Source organism: Trematomus bernacchii, unplaced genomic scaffold (assembly GCF_902827165.1).
Source record: "Trematomus bernacchii unplaced genomic scaffold, fTreBer1.1, whole genome shotgun sequence".
NCBI classification, from domain to species: domain Eukaryota; kingdom Metazoa; phylum Chordata; class Actinopteri; order Perciformes; family Nototheniidae; genus Trematomus; species Trematomus bernacchii.
In genome coordinates, this window is record NW_022987447.1 from 118,058 (window position 1) to 138,818 (window position 20,761).

The 20,761-nt window shown below is 40.5% G+C and overlaps 2 protein-coding genes across 6 annotated transcripts in view; both read right to left on the reverse strand.

The window, feature by feature from the left end:
• The window catches only part of rtel1 (regulator of telomere elongation helicase 1), a 63,991-nt gene extending 52,392 nt beyond the window's left edge, over positions 1-11,599 (reverse strand). For all 5 annotated transcript variants that reach the window (XR_004556862.1, XR_004556863.1, XR_004556861.1 and 2 more), the window contains exons 1-13: positions 11,355-11,599; positions 10,200-10,398; positions 9,257-9,350; positions 8,370-8,451; positions 7,937-7,997; positions 7,239-7,314; positions 5,858-5,942; positions 5,462-5,527; positions 3,887-4,040; positions 3,745-3,783; positions 3,571-3,646; positions 1,919-2,016; positions 1,630-1,685 (exon numbers count right to left, since the gene is read on the reverse strand). Coding sequence is in view for 1 of the 5 variants with exons in the window: in XM_034142854.1 (XP_033998745.1) it covers positions 1,630-1,685; positions 1,919-2,016; positions 3,571-3,646; positions 3,745-3,783; positions 3,887-4,040; positions 5,462-5,527; positions 5,858-5,942; positions 7,239-7,314; positions 7,937-7,997; positions 8,370-8,451; positions 9,257-9,350; positions 10,200-10,398; positions 11,355-11,456 (1,188 nt within the window). In the remaining 4 variants the exon portion in view is untranslated. The remainder of the gene's footprint in view (positions 1-1,629; positions 1,686-1,918; positions 2,017-3,570; positions 3,647-3,744; positions 3,784-3,886; positions 4,041-5,461; positions 5,528-5,857; positions 5,943-7,238; positions 7,315-7,936; positions 7,998-8,369; positions 8,452-9,256; positions 9,351-10,199; positions 10,399-11,354) is intronic.
• A 781-nt stretch (positions 11,600-12,380) lies between these two features.
• Positions 12,381-17,118, reverse strand: ndufb11 (NADH:ubiquinone oxidoreductase subunit B11). Its single transcript, XM_034142717.1, has 4 exons — positions 17,080-17,118; positions 14,827-15,099; positions 12,759-12,889; positions 12,381-12,589 (listed from the first exon to the last, which is right to left on the reverse strand). The coding sequence occupies exons 1-4, from the start codon at positions 17,101-17,103 to the stop codon at positions 12,460-12,462; spliced, it is 558 nt and encodes a 185-aa protein (XP_033998608.1). The 5' UTR covers positions 17,104-17,118; the 3' UTR covers positions 12,381-12,459.
• Positions 17,119-20,761: the final 3,643 nt, after the last annotated feature.

Below are 20,761 nucleotides of genomic sequence, written 5' to 3' on the forward strand. Positions count from 1 at the left end.
AACTTGTCATAAAGTCCGCGATAATAAAACCCACCCATTTAGAGGGAAGATATGATTGGTCAATTGTACTGTCATTTGACATTACTCTCTCCTGCAGTTACTAGAGCGCAGTGGCGAGCCGTCAGGGCCCTACAAAAATAATATTTAAAAACATTAAAAAAATATTTTTTCATTTCATTTTTTTTTTTTTTATATTTTTTTTGTTATATTTTTCATTAGTTTTACCAAAATAACTTGATTTAATTGTATTTAAAATAACATTTCCAAAGAAATAAATCCTTCGAATCTGCCTGTTCAGTTTCTGTTTGAATGTGAAGGGTTAAATGAAAGAGGCTCCTTTAGCCGTCTCTGCGAGGTGAAGATAGGAGCTGATTGGTGGTCCTGCTGTAAATTCACAGAGGGCCCGCTATAGTAACTGAACGAGTGAGTAATGTCAAATGACAGTACAATTGACCAATCATATCTTCCCTCTAAATGGGTGGGTTTTATTATCGCGGACTTTATGACAAGTTCCGCCCGCTGTGAAGCTTTGCTTGTTTCCATAGCAACAACAACTTCCTGTCAACAGCGTAAACTCGCCTTCAAAATAAAAGCATGCCAAATTACACTTAAGACATACAACTGCAACGAAAGTAACAAACACAATGCAATATCCTTTTCAATTTCAAAGAACACAAATTGGGTTATTTACAGGTGTTGTTTTGTGTGGTAGAGGGTCGCTTTCATTGATGCGTTTTGCACCCCGGGCCGTTGTTTTGATATTCCGCTGAAGTATACGCTGTGATGTAATAACTCATCTAAACTTTTTTTTGAGGAAAGGGGTGGGGGTCAGAGGGCCTAGGTATAAAAGTCACGGCTCGCCACTGCTATAGCTGGCCCTCTGTGAATTTACAGCAGGACCACCAAGCTCTCCTATCTTCACATAACTCGCAGAGACGGCTAAAGGAGCTTCTTTCATTTAACCCTTCACATTCAAACAGAAACTGAATAGGCAGTTTCGAAGGATTTATTTCTTTGGAAATGTTATTTTAAATACAATTAAATCAAGTTATTTTGGTAAAACTAATGAAAAATACTTCCCACGAAAATACTTATGGCAAACGAGCATTGCCCACATCGAGCTCTATAGATTAGATTGTCACTTTTGAACGCTATGTTCTCCACCGGCGGATCTCTGTGTGCACGTCGCTGCAGCGAGTCTGTGAGCGAGATACCCAGCCCCCCGCACACAGACGAGAGAGAGAGAGAGAGAGAGAGAGAGAGAGAGATCTCCGCACCGAACACGTTAGATGTCAAGGGAGATGTATGCCTTATCATACTTTGTTGATTTGGGCATTATATCTGAAAGGCTTGTCGTGGGCTCGTCAACTTTTCTTTTAACTGCCGGTTGTGTTAAAAATGTGTCCATTTTATTGATTTTACCAGCAAACAATGTTTGTTTACAACTTCTTCCCAAGCTTCACGCGCCCCCCCCCCTGCAATAGCGCTGCGCCCCCCAGGTTGGGAACCACTGAGCTAGGCTAACCTTAAACATTAGCCTAGCATCTCAGGAACATCTCGCTCTCAGGAATACAGAGTGTGAAAAGTCTATTCTAGAAACTTTTACTAAAACTTCACCATGTAGCACACCTGTATGATATTAGTCAGCTGCTGCAGTCCACTTGTGTTCACAAACACCCCCGGCTCTGAGGATAAAACATGTCACAACTCTTTGTTAGTGATACAAATGAATACACACATTATTTTGCATTGTAACAGAAACGGGGTGTGTGTGATATATACAGCTGAAGGCCTATAATTCCTACTTCTGTGTGAATGGAAATGAAACAACATGTCCATCACATGGTGGACAGCAGAAAACGGAAGGTAAATCAAGTGACATGTGTTCAACAATAGAAAGTGATGAAGCCGTACTGACGTCCTGCGAGGTATCCAGTGATCTGCTCCAGAGCCTCCTGCACAGCCGTCTTGGAGCTGTAGGTCAGATGGGCTCTCTCCAGCAGCTCATAGATGAAGCTGGACAGAGAACACTTCATTACAATCCAGAAACTGAGATAACTGAAGACATTTTACATTTTATCAGAGGTGGGAGAAGTACTCAGATCTTGTACTTAGGTAAAAGTAAAAGTCCTGCATAAAAGTAGAAAAGTATTCTCATCAAAATATAGTGAAAGTAGCGACAGTAAAAGTAATCATTGTGCAGATTGGTCCATTTCAGAATAATATATATGATATGTTTTATAATGATTGATCATGAAAGTGTTCTCAAAGCTGGTAAAGGTGCAGCTAGTTTGAATGACTTTGTATACTGCAGGGTAGCTTGTGAATTTACTCCAGGTGGAACTAAAGTCTGATTTAAAGGTCACCTATCATGCATTTTTTAGGCAATAGCATAGGTCTCAGATATATACAAAAATATAAAAAAACATGTCTATGAAGTGTTTTGGTCAACAACAAAAAAACAGATCACCCATTCTAGCCATGCCTCATATCCCTCTATTTCTCTTCCTGTTCCAAAAGTGCTGATTCTGGGTATAAACAGGTCTCTCTTGAGAATGAGACCCTGTGTCTCAATGAGATTTTCACCTGTATAAATAAAGGCTAAATAAAAAAATTAAGCTTTTTAAAAATAAGAGGGCGCGGAGCCTTTAGCGGCTCATGCGGGACCTGGCAGATACTGTCTAAAATGCTGCGGTGATGAAACGCAAGGATTATTAGATCAATGATTATTAGATCAAGGATTATTTATGAAACAGTATGGAGCTGAAATAATAATAAAGGCTTTCTCTCTTGCCGGTTATACCACAAGGTGAGTTCCTGCTTCTTCACACACATGCTCTGTGCAGTACAGGTTAGCTCTGAGTGTTAGCGATGCTAATGTAAACACCGACCATATTACGTCCAAAACAGTCAGGCATTGTTTCTGATAGTGCTGTGGGTCCACATTTCCGATATTAAGTCATATCGGGGGCAAATCTGGATCAGCTCCGTTGTACCGCCGTTTTTAGAGATTTGGGTACGGAGGAAAAGAGATAGGGTTTTTTTTTCTGACGCTGCGTGAGTTCCCTGACACACCGGGGATACATATTTATGTATAAAAGACATACAAAAGTGCATTTAGCAAGATAGGTCCCCTTTAAGACTTGATTATATTTCACCTCATTAATCCAGATCTGTAAAGTAACTAAAGGTATTAAATACATGTAGTGGAGAGAAAGTACACCATTTACCTCTGAATTGTGGTGAAATAGAAGTACAAAGTAGCAACAAATTGTACTCAAGTACAGTAGCTGAGTAAATATACTTAGTTACTTAACACCACTAGATTTTATACAAATGTAATAATAACAATGAATTTCTTTTCTAGTTAAGAGATTTAAAATATATCATTTTTAACTTAATGTGCTATTTGACATCATAACTGATGACCTGTTAGCAGCAAGCTGCACCATCAGGACGGAGAATCTAAGCCGTAAACAGGTTTTGTTTTGGAAGACGGAGAACACAGAAGGACTGATCCACTGACAGACAGTGCTGATTCTTACTCTCTCCTTTCATACTTTCACTTACATTCCAGGTTTTGTGATGCCTACTTCATTTGGAACATCATAGGAATCGATGACGGTTTCCAGATCCAGCAGTATCTCTGTCAGAGCAGACAGAAACCGTTGGTAACAATCCCACAGCACTGACTAAGCAATAGCCAAATCTAGTGCATGAGATGATTGTGGTAACTTAACTTACGTTTAATTTTAGCAATGGTAGCTAATTCCAATTTTAAACCTGAAACAAAAAGATATCCCTCTGTAAGTACATGTACTGCAGGGATGGATTTGTTAACATTTGAAAGTGTGCATCCTCAGTGGGTGGGACAAATGAAACGGACCAGAGTTGAGGGACTCCACGTTGAAGTCACTGACAGTGTCTCCATGGCTGGCCTCTTTCGCCTGCTCCGCCAGCAGCCGGTCCACAGCAGTGATGGCGGAGGCCACATCATATGGAGTCAGGTCAAAGGATGTGGATTCTTCACACGTCTTCTCCTGCAACACAGACACAATGTGGTGACTCTCTGCCCCAGGGACTGACCTCCAGCAGGACCACGTTGTTCATCATCCTAGATCAAGTCTGCAACCCTCAGTAAAATAAAACCAAAACATATTTTATGTTTTAAAATAAAGCATCAGATGGTTATGTTGTGTACTTCCACAGTGGTGTGCCATATACCAAAATGCACTTTTTGATGTCTTTTATACATAAATATGTGTCCCCGGTGTGTAAGGAGATTCACAAAGTTTCAGAAAATACAACCCTCTCTCGTTTCCTCCTTACCCACATCTCTAAAAAAAAAAAAACGGGGGTGCAAACGAGCAGATCCAGGATTTGGACATCATTGGTCAAATGTGGCACACGTGACATGTCCCAACCTATCGTCTCCATATACAGTCGTCTAGCTGAATCCCCTCTCGCAGCTGTGTGTCTGTGTATTCAGCAGGATGTCTGCAGGAGGCACTTAGAGTTAAGTTGTTATATATAATGGCACTGTTCTATCAGTAAACACTTAAGAAAGAACATGTCAAGCTATGTGCTGTATCAGAAACAATGTGCGGCGTGTTTTGGGAGTAATCTGTGTTTACATTAGCAAGCATGCTAACACTCAGAGCTAACGCTGTACTGGAGAGAATATGTGTAACGTAATGTCCTTGTGGTAAACCCTGCGAGAGAGAAAAGCGTTTGAGCTCCATACTGTTTCAGAAATAATGCTTGAAGTGGTTAAGAACATAATATGGCATTTAATCACGGCAGCGTTTAGCTGAGATCTCCCGGTAGAAAACTCTCTTAGCAGGGGAAAGCTGTGTGACGCTACAAAGGGGCGTGGCTAGCAGCAGCTGTTCCATTTAAAGCTACGGTCACAGAATCAGCCTTTTTGGAACAGGGCTGGAATAGAGGGGTATAAGGCATGGCTACAATGGGTGATCTGTTTGGTATTGTAAGCAAAAAACTTCAGAGACACGTTTTGTATAGGTATGGCCCTACAATATATTTTTCAAATATAGCATAATAGGTCCCCTTTAAATTAGAGGAGTAGACTGGCTGGGAATGTGCAGCTGTGCTTGTGAGTTTAACAGTTTCTGAAAAAATTGAAGTCACAAGTATTTTGTAACTTTTCCAAACAAACAACTTGACACTCAGTGATTGGTAATTATTATCAAGTAGAACAAGTAGACAGGGTAACGTTTTTTACAACTCTCGTCTCTATCTGTATGCACAACAAGAGCGTCTGAGCCATTATCTGCATTGGTAGTTTACAGAGTTGACAGAGATGTTGGAGAGGGATCGGGGTTCTAGTGTTTTAAATACAGGGCCAGACATGTCTCTGGAACAGGCGGGGGTGCTCCGACAGCAGGCTCCACACACACAGTGCATCCCTTCAGAACAACTGAATGTGGAGAAAGAGTCTCACCACATTGTGAGCTTCATCGAAGATGACCACCGCTCCGTTCAGCTCGATGTTGTGCGCTCTGCGGCTCTGTGGAACAAAGTGAAAGAACAAAACACCAGCATTTCAATGATTTCACTGAATAATACGAGTGGCTACAAAGCAGTAAATGACAGGATGATTAAATAGATAGAAAAGAAGGTATATGGTATATTCTGCCCAACAACTGTTTTGTATGTATGAAGCAGGTATATAAAGGGTACCCTTGCTAATGTACAGTACTAAAGGCTCAATGTGGCTAAGGGTTTCTGTTCCATTATTTCAGGCCCTGCTTCAGAATTGTATAATTACATGATTGACACAAAGTCATCTCTGTCCCTCCATCTACAGCCATCTGATGTGTGTTCTGTGACTGCTCACCTTTGGATCCAGCAGGTAGTTGTACGGCGTGAAAACAATGTCTGCCTGCTGCTTCAGGGACCGGGACAGGTAGTAAGGACAGACCCTGCACAAACATATTCTACGTTCAACTGAAATGTACACACTGCATGCAATACCTAGGACTTTGTCTACATTACAGGGGACATGATAACTCAGCAGAATCAGCAATATCACTGTTACTCAATCGCCCTTGAAAAAATGAAAAGTCTAAAAATCCAGAGTAATATTATTTAAATTAAACACTGAGTGAATTCAAATATAACCAAGCAGGGAGAAATAATTCAGTGTTTCTGATTCAGATGTTATGATGGATCCTGTCATCCTCTCTCTTACTGCTGATGTGATTCACTGCACGACAGGAAGGAGACATGTTCTTCATTTAACTTCTCAAATTACCTTTTATATCGAGTCCTTTTATTTTAAGCTTATTGATAACTAGCCAGAAAAGACTGTTACCCCAAATCTACTTTTTGAACATGTATTTAAAGTGAATCATTTGGGCTTTTTATTCTGTGTCTCCTCCATGGCCTCTCAAAACGTTCCACAGTGTGTGTAGAAGCAAACACTGGGCTGCAGCTGGGACCATAGATAGCATAAAACGGTGTTTACTTATTGTTGATGTCACCGCCTGGTTTCTTCAAACATGACATGGGTTTATATGGCGCCTTTCTAGTCCACCAACAATGCTTTTTTACATTCCATGCTAAAATGTCCTCACCAAGACGTTGATGTTAGAGCTGCCATACAAGGCAGCATCATTTATCTTATTCCCACACGATGGCTGTGCCTTCTGGAAGCAATGCACGGTTCAGTACGTTGTCCAAAGACACTGAAAGGCTGACTGGAAGAGGATTCAACTGCTGACCTTCCAATAAATTGAGGACCTGCTCTATCTCTCTGCAACCGCAGCCAATAAAAATAAAACAACATATATGAGACTGGTTTTCACATCACATCGCCTGAACCAGTGATATCATTTGCCTCAGAATTTTTTTTTTTTTTAAAGTGAATTTGTGAGTGAAAGTGTGCATAAGTTTCTAACAGAGGACTTTCAGCAGGACAGGGGGAGATAAAAGAACACGGAAAGCATCAGAAATCAAAAAGCTGTAAGGCGTTAACAAAGCTAAACTGTTTTTACAAAGATTCTAACCTTTTGACAGAGATGAAAATAATTACAATACTTGATTTTCTAATTATTTAAGGTCTAATATATCGGATGACTAATTCATAATATTTCAAAATTATATGTTGCTGTCCTACAATTCAAGAACAACTAAAAACCATGCATCAGTTGTTTGATTGGACTCCTTATAAAGCACAAATGTATTAGCCAAACACACGAGCAGTGTGTGAGACACACCTCTGTTTGTTGCCAAATTTGACCAAGTCTTCCACGTCGAGGACTGAATTCACCAACTCTTTGTCAGTGCTCTTCTCTAAAGGCAAAAGAAAAGAAAAGGAGGCCATAAAGGTGTTATGCAATTGCCATGATAAACCCATCACTGCTTGCCAACAGCTGGAAAATAGCCAGATGTAACAATGCTTAAACTATATGGTCAACCTACTGGTAGCTTCCAGAAGCATCAGTCACAGACGCACTTTACCTCTACCAAATGTACCAATCCACACTGAGTGAAACAAATGTGAGACAGCGCTCACCAAGTGTTTTATGCTTCTACAGGCAGGATATCTCACTTGCTACTGTGGGTGGGGATATAACATCAATGAATGGATACGTTTAATACTGTTGATATCTTGACATGGAGCCAACATGAAATCTATTCTGGCTCAGTAAGTGACCGCTGTCAGTCCCTCTGGTGAAGGCACGTTAGCATGCAGCTTCCCAGAGACCGGGGCTTTAAGACGTCTACAGAAGACAAATCAGTGTGGATTGGAAGACAGAATGCTTACACGCCACTCAGACCTTGCTTTCAGTTGGGGTTCCTAGTAAGTGTAGTGCATGTAGCCTGTACTAGCAGCCTGCAGGGTTCCATTGTTGTGTCACTGATCTCTACTGCATGTAAGCTAGCTCTACCAAGTATGAATATTGAACATTACCTTCCACGTTATTGTAGTAGACACATGATCTTGTGGAAACTTTGGCTCTGCACGAATGGACCTGAAAAACAAAGCAAAGCAAAAAGTATAGTGAAATCTGTAGAAGTGGTTTGTGCCATAACCACCACTTTTTGTTAAGATATTAGCAACATGGACTCAAGGACAAGGACTGCTGCATCAGCTCATTCATATAAATGACCCAGCAGTTACTTTTTTAGGATGCTTCCTTCTGATTTTATTAGACAAAGATATTCTCCCCGCTCACTGTTGGTGCTTAGAATTAACACGAATGAGTTTGAAAATATCGACAAGGAGCCGGGAGAAGTTTGGGGTCGTGCCTGCATCCTTCAGACACTTCAGCTGACTCAGCACTAACAGTACGCCCCTGACAATTTGAATGTTATCTAACAACATGATGTTATGGTTTTCATACCTTAACATGGTTGCTCTGCTGTTTCATGACTTCAGGGTTGATACACAGCTGCTCTCTCGATCCCAGAACACACACCTTTGGCCTGAAGCAGCAGAAACACACACACATAATGGTGACATTGATGAATGGATTTAACAGGAACACACTCAGCTCATCTGTGCTGTACATCAGAAAAAGACATACTATGAACATTCAGCTGTATGAGCAGTGACACTTTAGGTCACTGTCACATATTTAAAATGTGTTTAAAATAATAGTAGATCATCCAAATAACTACAGTAGTGGTGTTAGGGTTCATTTTAAACTGGCTCTCAGCGAATTCTAAAAGCATAAAGGAATATGACCCACACCTGAAACCTGTGCTTTTCTCATATTGTTCTTTGTAAATATATGTACAAATACATGACAGGGTATTCATTTGTTAATAAGCCCAATTTTCCCAAAGTTGAAAACATTTCTAACAAATCTTATTTGATAAAAAAAAGCCCAATAACTTATTTAAATAACCAGCTTGAAATATACCCTTCATATTTCCCCTTATAAGCAATACGAGGCCCTGTTTAAAGAACGAGTTGCAACACTTTCTGTACCGATTGTAGTTGCTAACTTATAACTTCACTTATGAGGCATGCTATCATTCAGGAATGTTTCAAAGAATTACTCTCTGTAAAAAGTCTGGGGCAACAATATTAAGGCATCATGCTCCATTCAACATTATTATCTTATCTTTAATATCAAAATCATATCCAAAACCTCATTTGCCCTCTAAATGTTGTTTCTGAAGTGAGCTGACCCCGACAAAAGAAGCATTCCACACATGTTGCATTAATCATGCATAAACAATATATTTCTAACATCTACTACTGTAGACAAATGGAATAGTTTACTTGTAGGAAGTATTCTTTAACTCCTTGATAACCTGAGCCAGCTGAGAGTGTGTCCTGGATGCGTAAATGATCTTGGGAACATCAGTGTAGTAGGCTGAGAAACAATAAAAACACAAATCCATTATATTTCAGAGAGTCGTGTCAGCTGCTGTATCTCTACATCAGTAACATGGAATGAGCTGCAGGGGAGAGTATTTAGCACTCATCATATCCCCCAACCCTTTTGTATGATATACGATTTCAATGATTAGAACTAGTGCAGTGCCCGTTTGGAACATGCTAGAGTGGGCGGGTTTAAAGTGAGTCTACGCAGCGTCTAGGGAGCAGTGTACAATAACTAACATCAAGTCCCATTACATTTGAACAACAGCTGAAGAAACATGTATTTAGATTAGACACCCCTTTTAAATTGGTCTTTTATTCGTTATTACTCTTATTATTTATTTTAATAAGGTTAATAATAATTGACATGGATTTTATAGGTTTTTTAGCGACCTTAAATTGGCCTTTTAATCTTGATATTTCTCTTTTTTCATTATTCTTTTACTATTTGTATAATTCTTTTATTTATTTTATAGGTTTTCATATTTTATTGTATTTAATAATGATGTCTTATCTCTCCATTTATTTTACCGAGAGGGATCATTATTTGTTGTATTTTCATTTTCTTATCCCATGTTTTACGCCCTTGGGTCCCTTGAACTGTAATATTGTGTTTTTATGCTGCATGTGTGCAAAAATGTTTTAACGTTTAACCTGAAGTGAATTTCTTGTTTTTTGTTAGTTTGTGATGTGTGCCATGTTGTGAAAGCACTCTGAGCTGCACCTGCTGTATGAAAAGTGCTATACAAATAAAGCTTTCTTATTTAATATCATTAAAGAAGAACACAGGCAGTGGAACACTTGAACTGCTTGATGTGATGGTGCCATGATCTGAACGTACTTGGTGTGTCTCCGTCTGTGGCAGCCGTCCCCCAGGAGGACAGCGGGGTGTTGGAGAACATCTCCTCTCCTTTCAGCTTCTCTGTGATCTTGCGAGCAGAGATGGTGTCCTTGAAGCGCTCCCTCCAGGCCAGGGTGGCACAGAGCAGGCACAGAGTTTTACCGGTACCTGTCGGACTCTCCAGAACCCCATTGGCCTTCTGAGAGAGAGAAACATGTGTGCACTGGTTTTATCTCTGCCAAACATCTCCCTTCAAACAGATGTTACCTCAGTCTGAACAAGGGAGATGTTTCACAAACCAGAGGATTTGACTTCAGCAACATCATGTCAATCCACCAGGCAGCAAATCTCAAACTTCGCATATGGCGTATTAATTATTGGATTATTTTATATAGAGTAACAACACTATTTTAAGGGTTAAGACAGAGATGGGAGAAGTACTTGTACTTGAGTAAAAGTAGACGTACCAGAGTGTAGGACTACTCCGTTACAAGTACAAGTCCTGCATTCAAATTGTTACTGAAGTAAAAGTAGAAAAGTATTAATCAAAATATAGTGAAAGTAGCGACAGTAAAAGTAGTCATTGTGCAGATTGGCCCATTTCAGAATAATAGATATGATATGTTTTATAATGATTGATCATGAAAGTGTTCTCAAAGCTGGTAAAGGTGCAGCTAGTTTGAATGACTTTGTATACTGCAGGGTGGCTTGTGAATTTACTCCAGGTGGAACTAAAGTCTGATTTAACACTTGATTATATTTCACATCATTCATCCACATCTGTAAAGTAACTAAAGGTATTAAATACATGTGGAGTTAAAGTACACCATTTACCTTTGAATCGTAGTTGCGTAGAAGTACAAAGTATCAACAACTGTAAACACTAAAGTAAAGCACAAGTATCTCAAAATGGTACTTAAGTGCAGTACTTGAGTCGATGTTACTTTCCACCAGTGGTTAACGATCAGCCAGTGTAGATGAACAGGCAGCAGCATTAAAGACATTTGGACACACTAACCATACAGAGGACCAGATGAAGCTCTCTCCATATTAAGAAAGAAGGACCTTTTGTAAACTACAACATGACCAGTACATGAATGTATGGATGATTCCTGTCCAGCTGAGAAAAATATCCCATCACAGTTCTTTCATTACCTCCTGGAGACACTCTATCACTTTGCTCATGTAGTCCTTCTGACAGTCATATGGAACAAATGGGAAGTTCACTGTCACTCCTTTCAGAGTGAGTGAAGTCATGGTCTCCTAGCAGCAGCAGCAGCAGCAGCAGAACCCGTAGTCAGAAGTCTCAGTACTCAATAATTCGACCTGCTTTAACCGCAGTGAGTAGTTGCTGCAGGAACGACTGTTTACTTTCAATGAGGTGCTGTGCGCGAACATGGCGCCAGATTTCCGCTTTCAGTCCAGCGCGCATGCGCACTGTAGCAATTTACCTCTGCTGCGTTCAAAGACTCACTGAAAAACCAACATTAACGATGTCACCCATGAACAATCTACAATACTGCTAACAGTTTCACCGTGGGAACTCTCTAAAGGGCGTAGATGCTTTGTAAATAAATCATATTTGAATTCGGATCTAGTTTTGGCTATAAATGCTTGGAAAACATAATTATAAGACGTTTCCAAGAATTTCGTGTCCAGGTGCAACTCTTTGTATCAATGTGCCCTGCTTTTTGTTGTGCTGGAGCAGTATAGGTTAAAGGTTGCCATTATAATAATTACAGGTTGTTTCAGTGGCTAGATATGTATAGCTTAAATAATGCAATTCATTAAGCTATTGATCAGATTACTTTTAAAGAGAACGTAATCAAAATGTGTTTCCATTCAAATATTACTTGGAAATATAACGTATCCAAAGTACCGGTACATTTGTGAAACATTGTGATGATGGTTACCTCAATACGGTACGGTCTGGAGGTATTTTGTATCATTTTCAAACTAGTCAATGTTGAACAATCAATTCAATCGTTTGTTAGTTATATTAAAGGCTGGATTTCAAACCTCAGACCTATTTTTAGTTCTGACCACAAACGGCTTGTAGCACCGAGCCAACGGCAAACACAGAGCTTACGTTCCAATCATTGAAGATTAACCTTTCATTCATTTTTTCAAAACATTTAAATGCTGTTTAAGAAGTAATTTTCAAACATGATGATAACACAGTTCAACAGTTACATACAGAATCATTTATTCTCTCAGTGAAATACATTAATCATGAAATACAGAAGGAGGATGTTTGATCCTACTGCTCTCCAGAGCTGGGGAGAACAATCTTTTCTGGGTCGAAGTAGTACTCGCTTAACAGAGGAACACCCTCCTGCTCTCTCTGCAGGATCACACGCTCCGCCTCCCTCCTGGCCCACTCCCGCATGCTACACACACAAACACAAGAGAATACAACTTGAATAATTCTATACATTCATAACAATAATCCCCAGCTTGACTGCTGGGTGGCAGCTTTGGACTGAAGGCCACCAAAACATCTTAATAGCCTGAGTAATTAAGAAACAATGAGTGAGCTTTTATAATGTGTAACATTACCCATGGTCTGGTAAATAGTGGATAAATGCTCCTCCAATAACAAGAGCCACTGAGATGCCGAAGAAGAAGCCCACTCTCATGTTCCACTCATCCACCACGGGGTCCAGGGAGAAGCCATGGTAGTCTGGATTCTGACAATTACATAAGAGAGGCATCACACACAGTACAGACATTCAGAATACATTATTCAACACCGTCTGTAAATATAAATAACACTTTTTTAAATATACCCTTGTGCAATTCACGCTTAATTTTATCCTCAATGTATTTACAACAGGGTGTTGTTTTTTGACTGAGTGTGTATTATTATGGATAAAGTGTGCATACTTAATATTGTAATATTTAGGTCTATTCTCCTCACTTGATCTCAGACTTGTTGGAGTGCAGACTTTAAGTGGGAATATTACACATAATCCATTGTAACATCATTGTGACAATGTAAAGTAAATTATTAATATTACAAGTAAAAACACCACATTTATTTATTAGACATCTTTCTTTCTACATTCCTGATGATTACGTTTAAAGGTGTAGTGACGTTTAATATTCCACACGTGCAAACACTAATTTACATTTACCAACCAGTTTAAAGTATTTGGTGCCTAAAATGGCCATTCTGCATAAAGAGCAGTGTTTCCCATACATTGATTTATTTGTGGCGGGCCGCCACAAATAAATATCGTCCGCCACAAATAAATATCGTCCGCCACAAATGGATCTCATAAAACAAAAACAAAAATAATATGTTTTTTTTATTTTTTTATTTCGGTGGTCTAATCATGGATAAATGGTCTAAATTGTAAATTATATTTTAGGGAGAATAAACCCCACAGATCCTCAACTCCGGTGTGTCTCACTCATTAACAACGCAACACAGAGCAACAAGAACGTTGTCTACAGTAGCCATGAACTCGCATGTATTTTCTTATTTGAGGGGGGGGGCGGGTGGATGCGTGGGCCACCCGAATAGGTTAAGGGGGGGCGGTGCGGTGTGGTGCCCCCACAAATAGAATCAAATTCTGTGGTAAACACTGAAGAGCACTTTTTCTTTTGGTATTTAAAGTAGTTTCTAATGCTAAGACTTTTAAACTTTTACTAAAGAAAGGAAAATAACATTTTGAATGCAGGACTTTTACTTGTAACAAAGTACTTACTACAAAATGTAGTATTGCTACTTTCACTTGAGTAAATAATCAGAATATTCTTACACCTCTGTATAGACAAGATAATGTGCTACATTTATATAAAACCATTAGTATATAATAGCACTTTCAGTTTCTTATGCACTTCATCAATCTCAAAAATACATCCACTGTCTGTCAGAAACTAAAAGCAACATAGCTGAAGCCAGTGTAAAGTAACTGAGTACATTTACTCAAGTACTTTACTTTGTACTTCTACTCCACTACAATTCAGAGGTAAATGGTTTACTTTTTCTCCACTACATGTATTTAATCCCTTTAGTTACTTTACAGATGTGGATGAATGATGTGGAATATAATCAAGTGTTAAATCAGACTTTAGTTCCACCTGGAGTAAATTCACAAGCTACCCTGCAGTATACAAAGTCATTCAAACTAGCTGCACCTTTACCAGCTTTGAGAACACTTTCATGATCAATCATTATAAAACATATCATATATATTATTCTGAAATGGACCAATCTGCACAATGACTACTTTTACTGTCGCTACTTTAACTATATTTTGATGCTAATACTTTTCTACTTATACTTCAGTAACATTTTGAGTGCACGACTAACACTTAATACAGAGTATTCCTACACTCTAGTACTTCTACTTTGACTCAAGTACAAGATGTGTACTTTTTCACCTCTGGCTGAAGCTGTCAGTGTGCGTGATCAACAGTGTGTGTAGCTCTGCTAGCTAATGTTGCTAGCTGCAGCTCGCTGTGGTTCTCCTACGGAGCAGTACCGTGAGTACTGGTGTGTTTCAGACTGACATCAGAACAGTAAGTGTCTGTGTCCGTGTGTCTGATGACCTGAGCCCGGCTCGGTCACTGGGTCTCAGTGAGCTCCGGTACTGTCGGTACCACTGGGAGAACTCACCTTGACATACGGGCTGACCTCCCCGTGTCCGCTCTTCAACTCCGGGGGGTGCAGCTCCGTCACTGAGGCCGCCCCAGCAGCACCACTGGGTTTCGACTGGGAGACGAACCGAGCCGGGGGATTACACAGTAACCGGGGAAAAGAGAGCCCAAGCCGAGGCAGTCGGGTCAACATTTCACTTGTTTGTGAAGGATATCGTTGACCCGGAAACGGAAACAAAAGCTTTGACCCCGCTTCTTCTAAAGATCCTCCAGTTTGGCCGTTTACCACCACCTAGAGGGAGTCGACGGTAATGCACCGTGAGGAGTTTTGTTGGAACTAGGTGTGATACAAAGTTTTAACAAGACTGCAGACTTAAAGGTGGGGTAGGTAAGTTTGAGAAACCGGCTCGAGATACACTTTTTGTTATATTCCATGGAATGCTCTTAACATCCCGATAGCAATGAATATGCTTTGACAAAAAATCCATAAAAAAATGTCATCTGTGGAAGCCGTAGTACTGTAAAAAGCACGACCAATCATTTTAGCCGGCCCGGCTAAAATAACTGGATGGCCTACCTGCCTGTCAGCCTTCCATCTGTGCACAGACTTATCTCGTGCCCTCATTGGTCATGTGCGCGTTCGTGTGTTGGAGGAGGGGCTCTATAAGGAAGTGGCAGATTTTTTCCGGTTGTGTATTTTCAAATTCTAGCACACTCGAGCTGGTTTCTCCAAAATTACCTACCCCACCTTTAAGTAAAAAAGCTGTGTCCAGGGGCCTCATTTATAACGCCTTGCGTAGGATTGACGTAGGAAGGTTGCTTACGTAGTACAAAGCACAAAAATAGGTACATAAATGTTCCGCCATTTTCCGATTCACAAAACATTGCGTACCGGCGAGGGAAATGCGTACGGCACTCCCTACGCCTGTTTCCCTTTATAAATCACAATCGACTCGTAACGCCCATATTTGCCTATACTTGTCAAAGAAACGCCCATTCATTCATTCATTCTGACTGACTGCATGAAGAAGATCGCAGGAAATTACGATAGAACAGCTAAAAAAGACATCTCGCACCGTGTCAGATTTTGGTTATTTTGGGGAGGTGGAGATAAATCATATTGTTTGGTGGATGCAGTTTGAACCAGAGTAGCAGCATGGAGGTCGGATCGTCACCAAAATAAATAAATAAGTGGTCCGAAAAAAGTTAATGACAAAAAAAATACACATAACCTTCCTCAGGCAGTGTGTTTGTACCGGGGACAGGAGACCCCCCCTTGATGAGAAACTAAGAAATGATCGGGGAATCCCTCCGGAGTGGAGTCATGACGACTGGATCTGAATTATTTTTGTTGTATTTGGTGGTTTGTGTTCCAGCTGTCGATCAGCAACTATATATCCATAATCCACCAGTTAAAGGAAATACAATGTGTTGTGTTATATTAGCTGTACAATTTACCACGGTGTTCTTAGTTTCCATACCTCCTGTGTTTTACGAGCGACTTATCAAGTCTTGGCAAACGGCATAAAACACGATTAAACGTGATAGTATATAAAACCATGCTCGTATCTACAACCTATAGAAATGCAAAACGGCGTCAGTTTAGACGTAATTCTGTCCTCCTGCTTACCGCATCATGTATGAGAAAACATTTCATAACATTAACACAACATATTCGAGGTGGTTTTAAATAGCATATCCGTATTTATTTATTTCTCCAAGTTATGTTTTTGTGTGCACTGAGGAGTCTCAAACAGGCGTTTGTTTAATCATTTTAAGATTGGCTTTAATCAATGTTTGAAAATGAATTCTTCATATTTGATAAATGAGAGGTAACATTTTATTTATGGTATTATTTCCACATATTTCTCTCCATTCTTCCTTCTGCCAACGGTGTCGCAGTTTCTCGTCTCTCCCGTTTGTGTGCTTAGTGCGTACGCATGGGTTAGAGTTTGCGTGGAGGACAGCACATTTTCCCGTCAAGTTAGTATTTTATAAATCGCAAACATTGCGTAGAAACTGGCGTACGCCATTTTTTGAGCGTATATCCCTTTATAAATGAGGCCCCTGACAAGATGTCCCTAGTAATACTTATTCTGTCCCCCCCCCCCCCCCCCCCCCCTTTATATCAGTCTTTGTATTTTTTTTAATAGTTTTTGCATGGGCTAAAGTTCATGCTGGTAACCTGTCCTTTATGTGTACATGTCTCTATAGTCTTCCTCTCTTGGAAGTTAATAAATACAAAATAATTTGGAATAATTTGGAATTTCACCTTCTGTTTGGTTGCATCGCTCATTCTCGTGATCCTCCACAAAGAGCGCCCTTGTCCTTGTTCTCCCTTGTTCTCCCACATTCATTATTTGTAAATCTTTGTTTCTTGAACCACTTAAATTGACATTACATTTATTGTATCTTTAGTAACTCCGGCAGACTAATTTCCTTTAGGATAAATAACGTCTTATCCAAGCGGCAAACTCTGGGGAAGAGCCGGGACGCCAATGCGGAAGTGCCACAAACTGCAGTTCATATATTGGCCGATAGGCGATGACTGCAGAAAGGAGCAATTTCCATAGACCCCCATGTTAAAATGCCCAATTTTACAGCAGAAAAAAACATGTTTCTACCCAAGGGATGCAATAAATATTATTATGGATATAGTTAGATTCCACCTTCATGATTATGAATCTGTGAGTGAATTGTTTTCTAACGCGACCCTTTTATTTATATTAGGTCTTAACGTTTTTGCATAAATTAGGGCGTGGTCACTTTGATGGACAGGTACGTGCCTCACTGTCAGCTAACAGCAATTTGTCCACTCTGCTAGGCTACAACGTTAGTTAGTTGTAGTTACTATACTTGACCCTTTAGCCGTGTTCGTGGTGATTGTGCCTTTTAGGGAATATTGTTACAAATGCCAGACAATTAAAATGTCGTGCTGTGCGCTTCAATGTAGTAACAGAACTTCCAAGAAGTCTAAAATGATAATATTATACATGTTAACCCCGTTAACATGTTTGTGTGCTTGTTAGCTTAGCTCAGCGTTTCTCAAAGTGATAGATGTGATAGGTGGGTCGCGAATGGATGTGATGAACGGGAGATTAAAACATTTTTTTAATTTTTATTAATTCTTTGGACCTCACAGCCGGAATCGAACCTGGGTCCTCGCGGGCGGTAGTGGACTGTTACAGCCGGAGACTCGCAATGGCTGTGGACCGGAGCCACAACGGCGGGTGTTTGCGGCGGGTGTTTGCGGCGGCGGGTGCGGTACCGGCGCAGCGGCGCTGTGAAAGTCCACGGCCCACCTATGCCAGAGCCAGCGGCCCACCGAAGGTAGCAGCCCACTGGGAAAAGTCCAGAATCTCCCGATGGCCAATCCGAGCCTGCTCACACACACACAACTGAAACCAAAATCATTTACAGACATAGGCCTATGTAAAAATCTCTCATACACACATGTGAATCGCTCTCACACACACACAACAGCGTCACGTCACGTCAGTGTCCGTCATTCACGCGAGGCAGTCGCAATTTTTACAGGCTCCCACTACCTGTTAGCATCTGGCATCTGTTAGCATCTAGCTCTCCTGCTTACAAACATTTAGCCATCCCTGCTTATACAAGTAGTAGTTTTAGTTGTCTGCGGTCTGCGGAGGCCTACTCCCACCTGTCGAGTACGGCTGTGCTGAGGTGGTTTTCCCCCGGAGACGTCGCCAAGAGACGGAGCGGCTCCACCTGTTGCTGCCTGCTTTCCACCTGTCTGGTGTCTGCGATCTGCGGAGGCCCGGAAATGAATTTACTCTATATTAGAGTTTTGTAACATAGTTCATCATTCAAATGATTACATCATTTGAATTATCTCATCATTTGGACATTCTTTATAGTATAAAGAATGTCCAAATGATGAGATAATTCAAACGAGCAGGAGGAAATGGAAGAAGCATCTGCAAACACTGCTGAAGCCTCAATTCAGACAGGTGGCCTTACTGGGGCCGGTGAAGATGGTTGCAAACTCTCCATAGTACCAGTCCAAGTTAAAGCCAAAAAGGGGAACACAACAGTGCATACCTATGCATTTCTTGACCCAGGCAGCACTGCTTCGTTTTGCACATTAGGCCTTATGAACAAACTTAACCTCCAAGGAAGAAGGTCAAACATTCTGCTGAGAACTATGGGTCAAAGGAAGATCATTGAAACCAGCATTGTGTCAGGCCTAGAGGTTGCTGGACTGTATAACAGCAACTTTTGTGATCTCCCCGGCATATACACTCAGAAGACTATGCCCGTGCACAAAGGAAACATTCCACGTCAAACCGACATCAATCAATGGTTGCATTTGAGGGATGTTTGTCTACCTGAAATTGACGCTGAAATTGAGTTGCTGATTGGTTCAGATGTTCCAAAAGCCCTTGAACCAATTGATGTAATCAGGAGTGTGGGGGATGGACCTTATGCCGTGAAAACCATGCTCGGATGGACAGTTAGTGGACCATTAGGAGGATGTCCTGATGATACTCGGGACAAAACTTCATTAAGTGTAAACATGGCCGAAGCGCTGGTCTTATCTGCTTTCAGCGGAGAGGAGATGGACACTGAAAAGGCAGAAAAGAAGGGTGATAGGAAAGAGAAAGGGGCCCAGAAGAGCAAGAGAATTATCCGTGCTCCCATTGACAGTGAAGACAGTGAGCCTGAGCAAGAGAAAGGTGGAGAAATAGAGGAGGAACAAAAGAATGAGGTGAGGAAGGAAGCTAAATCGATGAAGGAACATAAGAAGAGAAGGAAGAGGGAAGCTAAAGAGAGAGGGCAGCTGAAGGTACACGGATTAATGAGCCAAATGTCAAACCTGAAATGTGAACTTTCACAAGAAGAAGAAGCGTATAAGGCTCTTGAAATCCAGATTAACACTCAAAAAGCACCAGGAATGGAAGCAGAAAAATATGTTGTCAAAGAGGAACTACAAGATATTAAATTGCAAGCGAAACCAACGAGGAAGAAGAATAAGACAAGTTTACACTTCCGGCTGCCATCTTAGTTTGGAACAAGTCAAATTGAGAGACGTTTGAAACTCCTCCTTTTCTCTTTTTTCCAGCTTAATGAAATGTTGGTGTGAATATGGAAATAGTGTCAATATATAGAAGCCAACGATTAAAGAGTCTAAAAAGCCACAGAGGAAAAGATGATTGAGATCCCTCGGATGGAGAACATGGTGGCAAACAAGAAGAAAAGGGACTCGTACGTATGCTTCGGATGAAGACCAAGACTGGTTTCTTGAGCAGACCAATTAACGAAGTTAGCCTTCTTCAGGACGCAGAGGACTTTTTCCAAGTCTAAACGGACTATTTTTTGTCTTTTTTATTTAATTTTTGTCTCCTGCCCCCTGCCCCCTGCACACACACAAACCACACTAAGTATTTTTACTGATACTGATTAGTGAGTAAAAATCACTTTTCCAAAAAGACTGCAATATATGAACTCTGAACAAAAATAATTCAAGAAAGAGATCTGGACGTATATTGTGTGTATTGTCATTTATTATAGTGTAATTATAATTTTGTGAAATGATAATTAGGGGCCGGTATTGTAGGTGCCATAATGCTACTTAGCCCAAGTTCATTATTTGTATTATTATTTGTTAACGTCACTTTTATTTGTTTGTTGAGCACTTCCGGTAATTGTCACATGGGTGTGGTTTGTCTATTTAAGTCACCTGTTTCATGTCGAGTGCGGATGACAGAGGGTGAGCTTGTGCTGTCATTTTTTCTGTTGACCGTTTTGTCCATGTTATGATTTTGTTTATTAAATATCCCAAAAACTATCTTGCTTCACTATGGACTTCCTCTTCCAAAACGCGTCACAGTTTATAGCCAAGTTTAGCCTCTCGGCGACTCAAACGCAACTGGGGATTGAGCCGCCACAGTAGGCAATGGTGAAGCCATTTCATCCTCATCTCCATCACT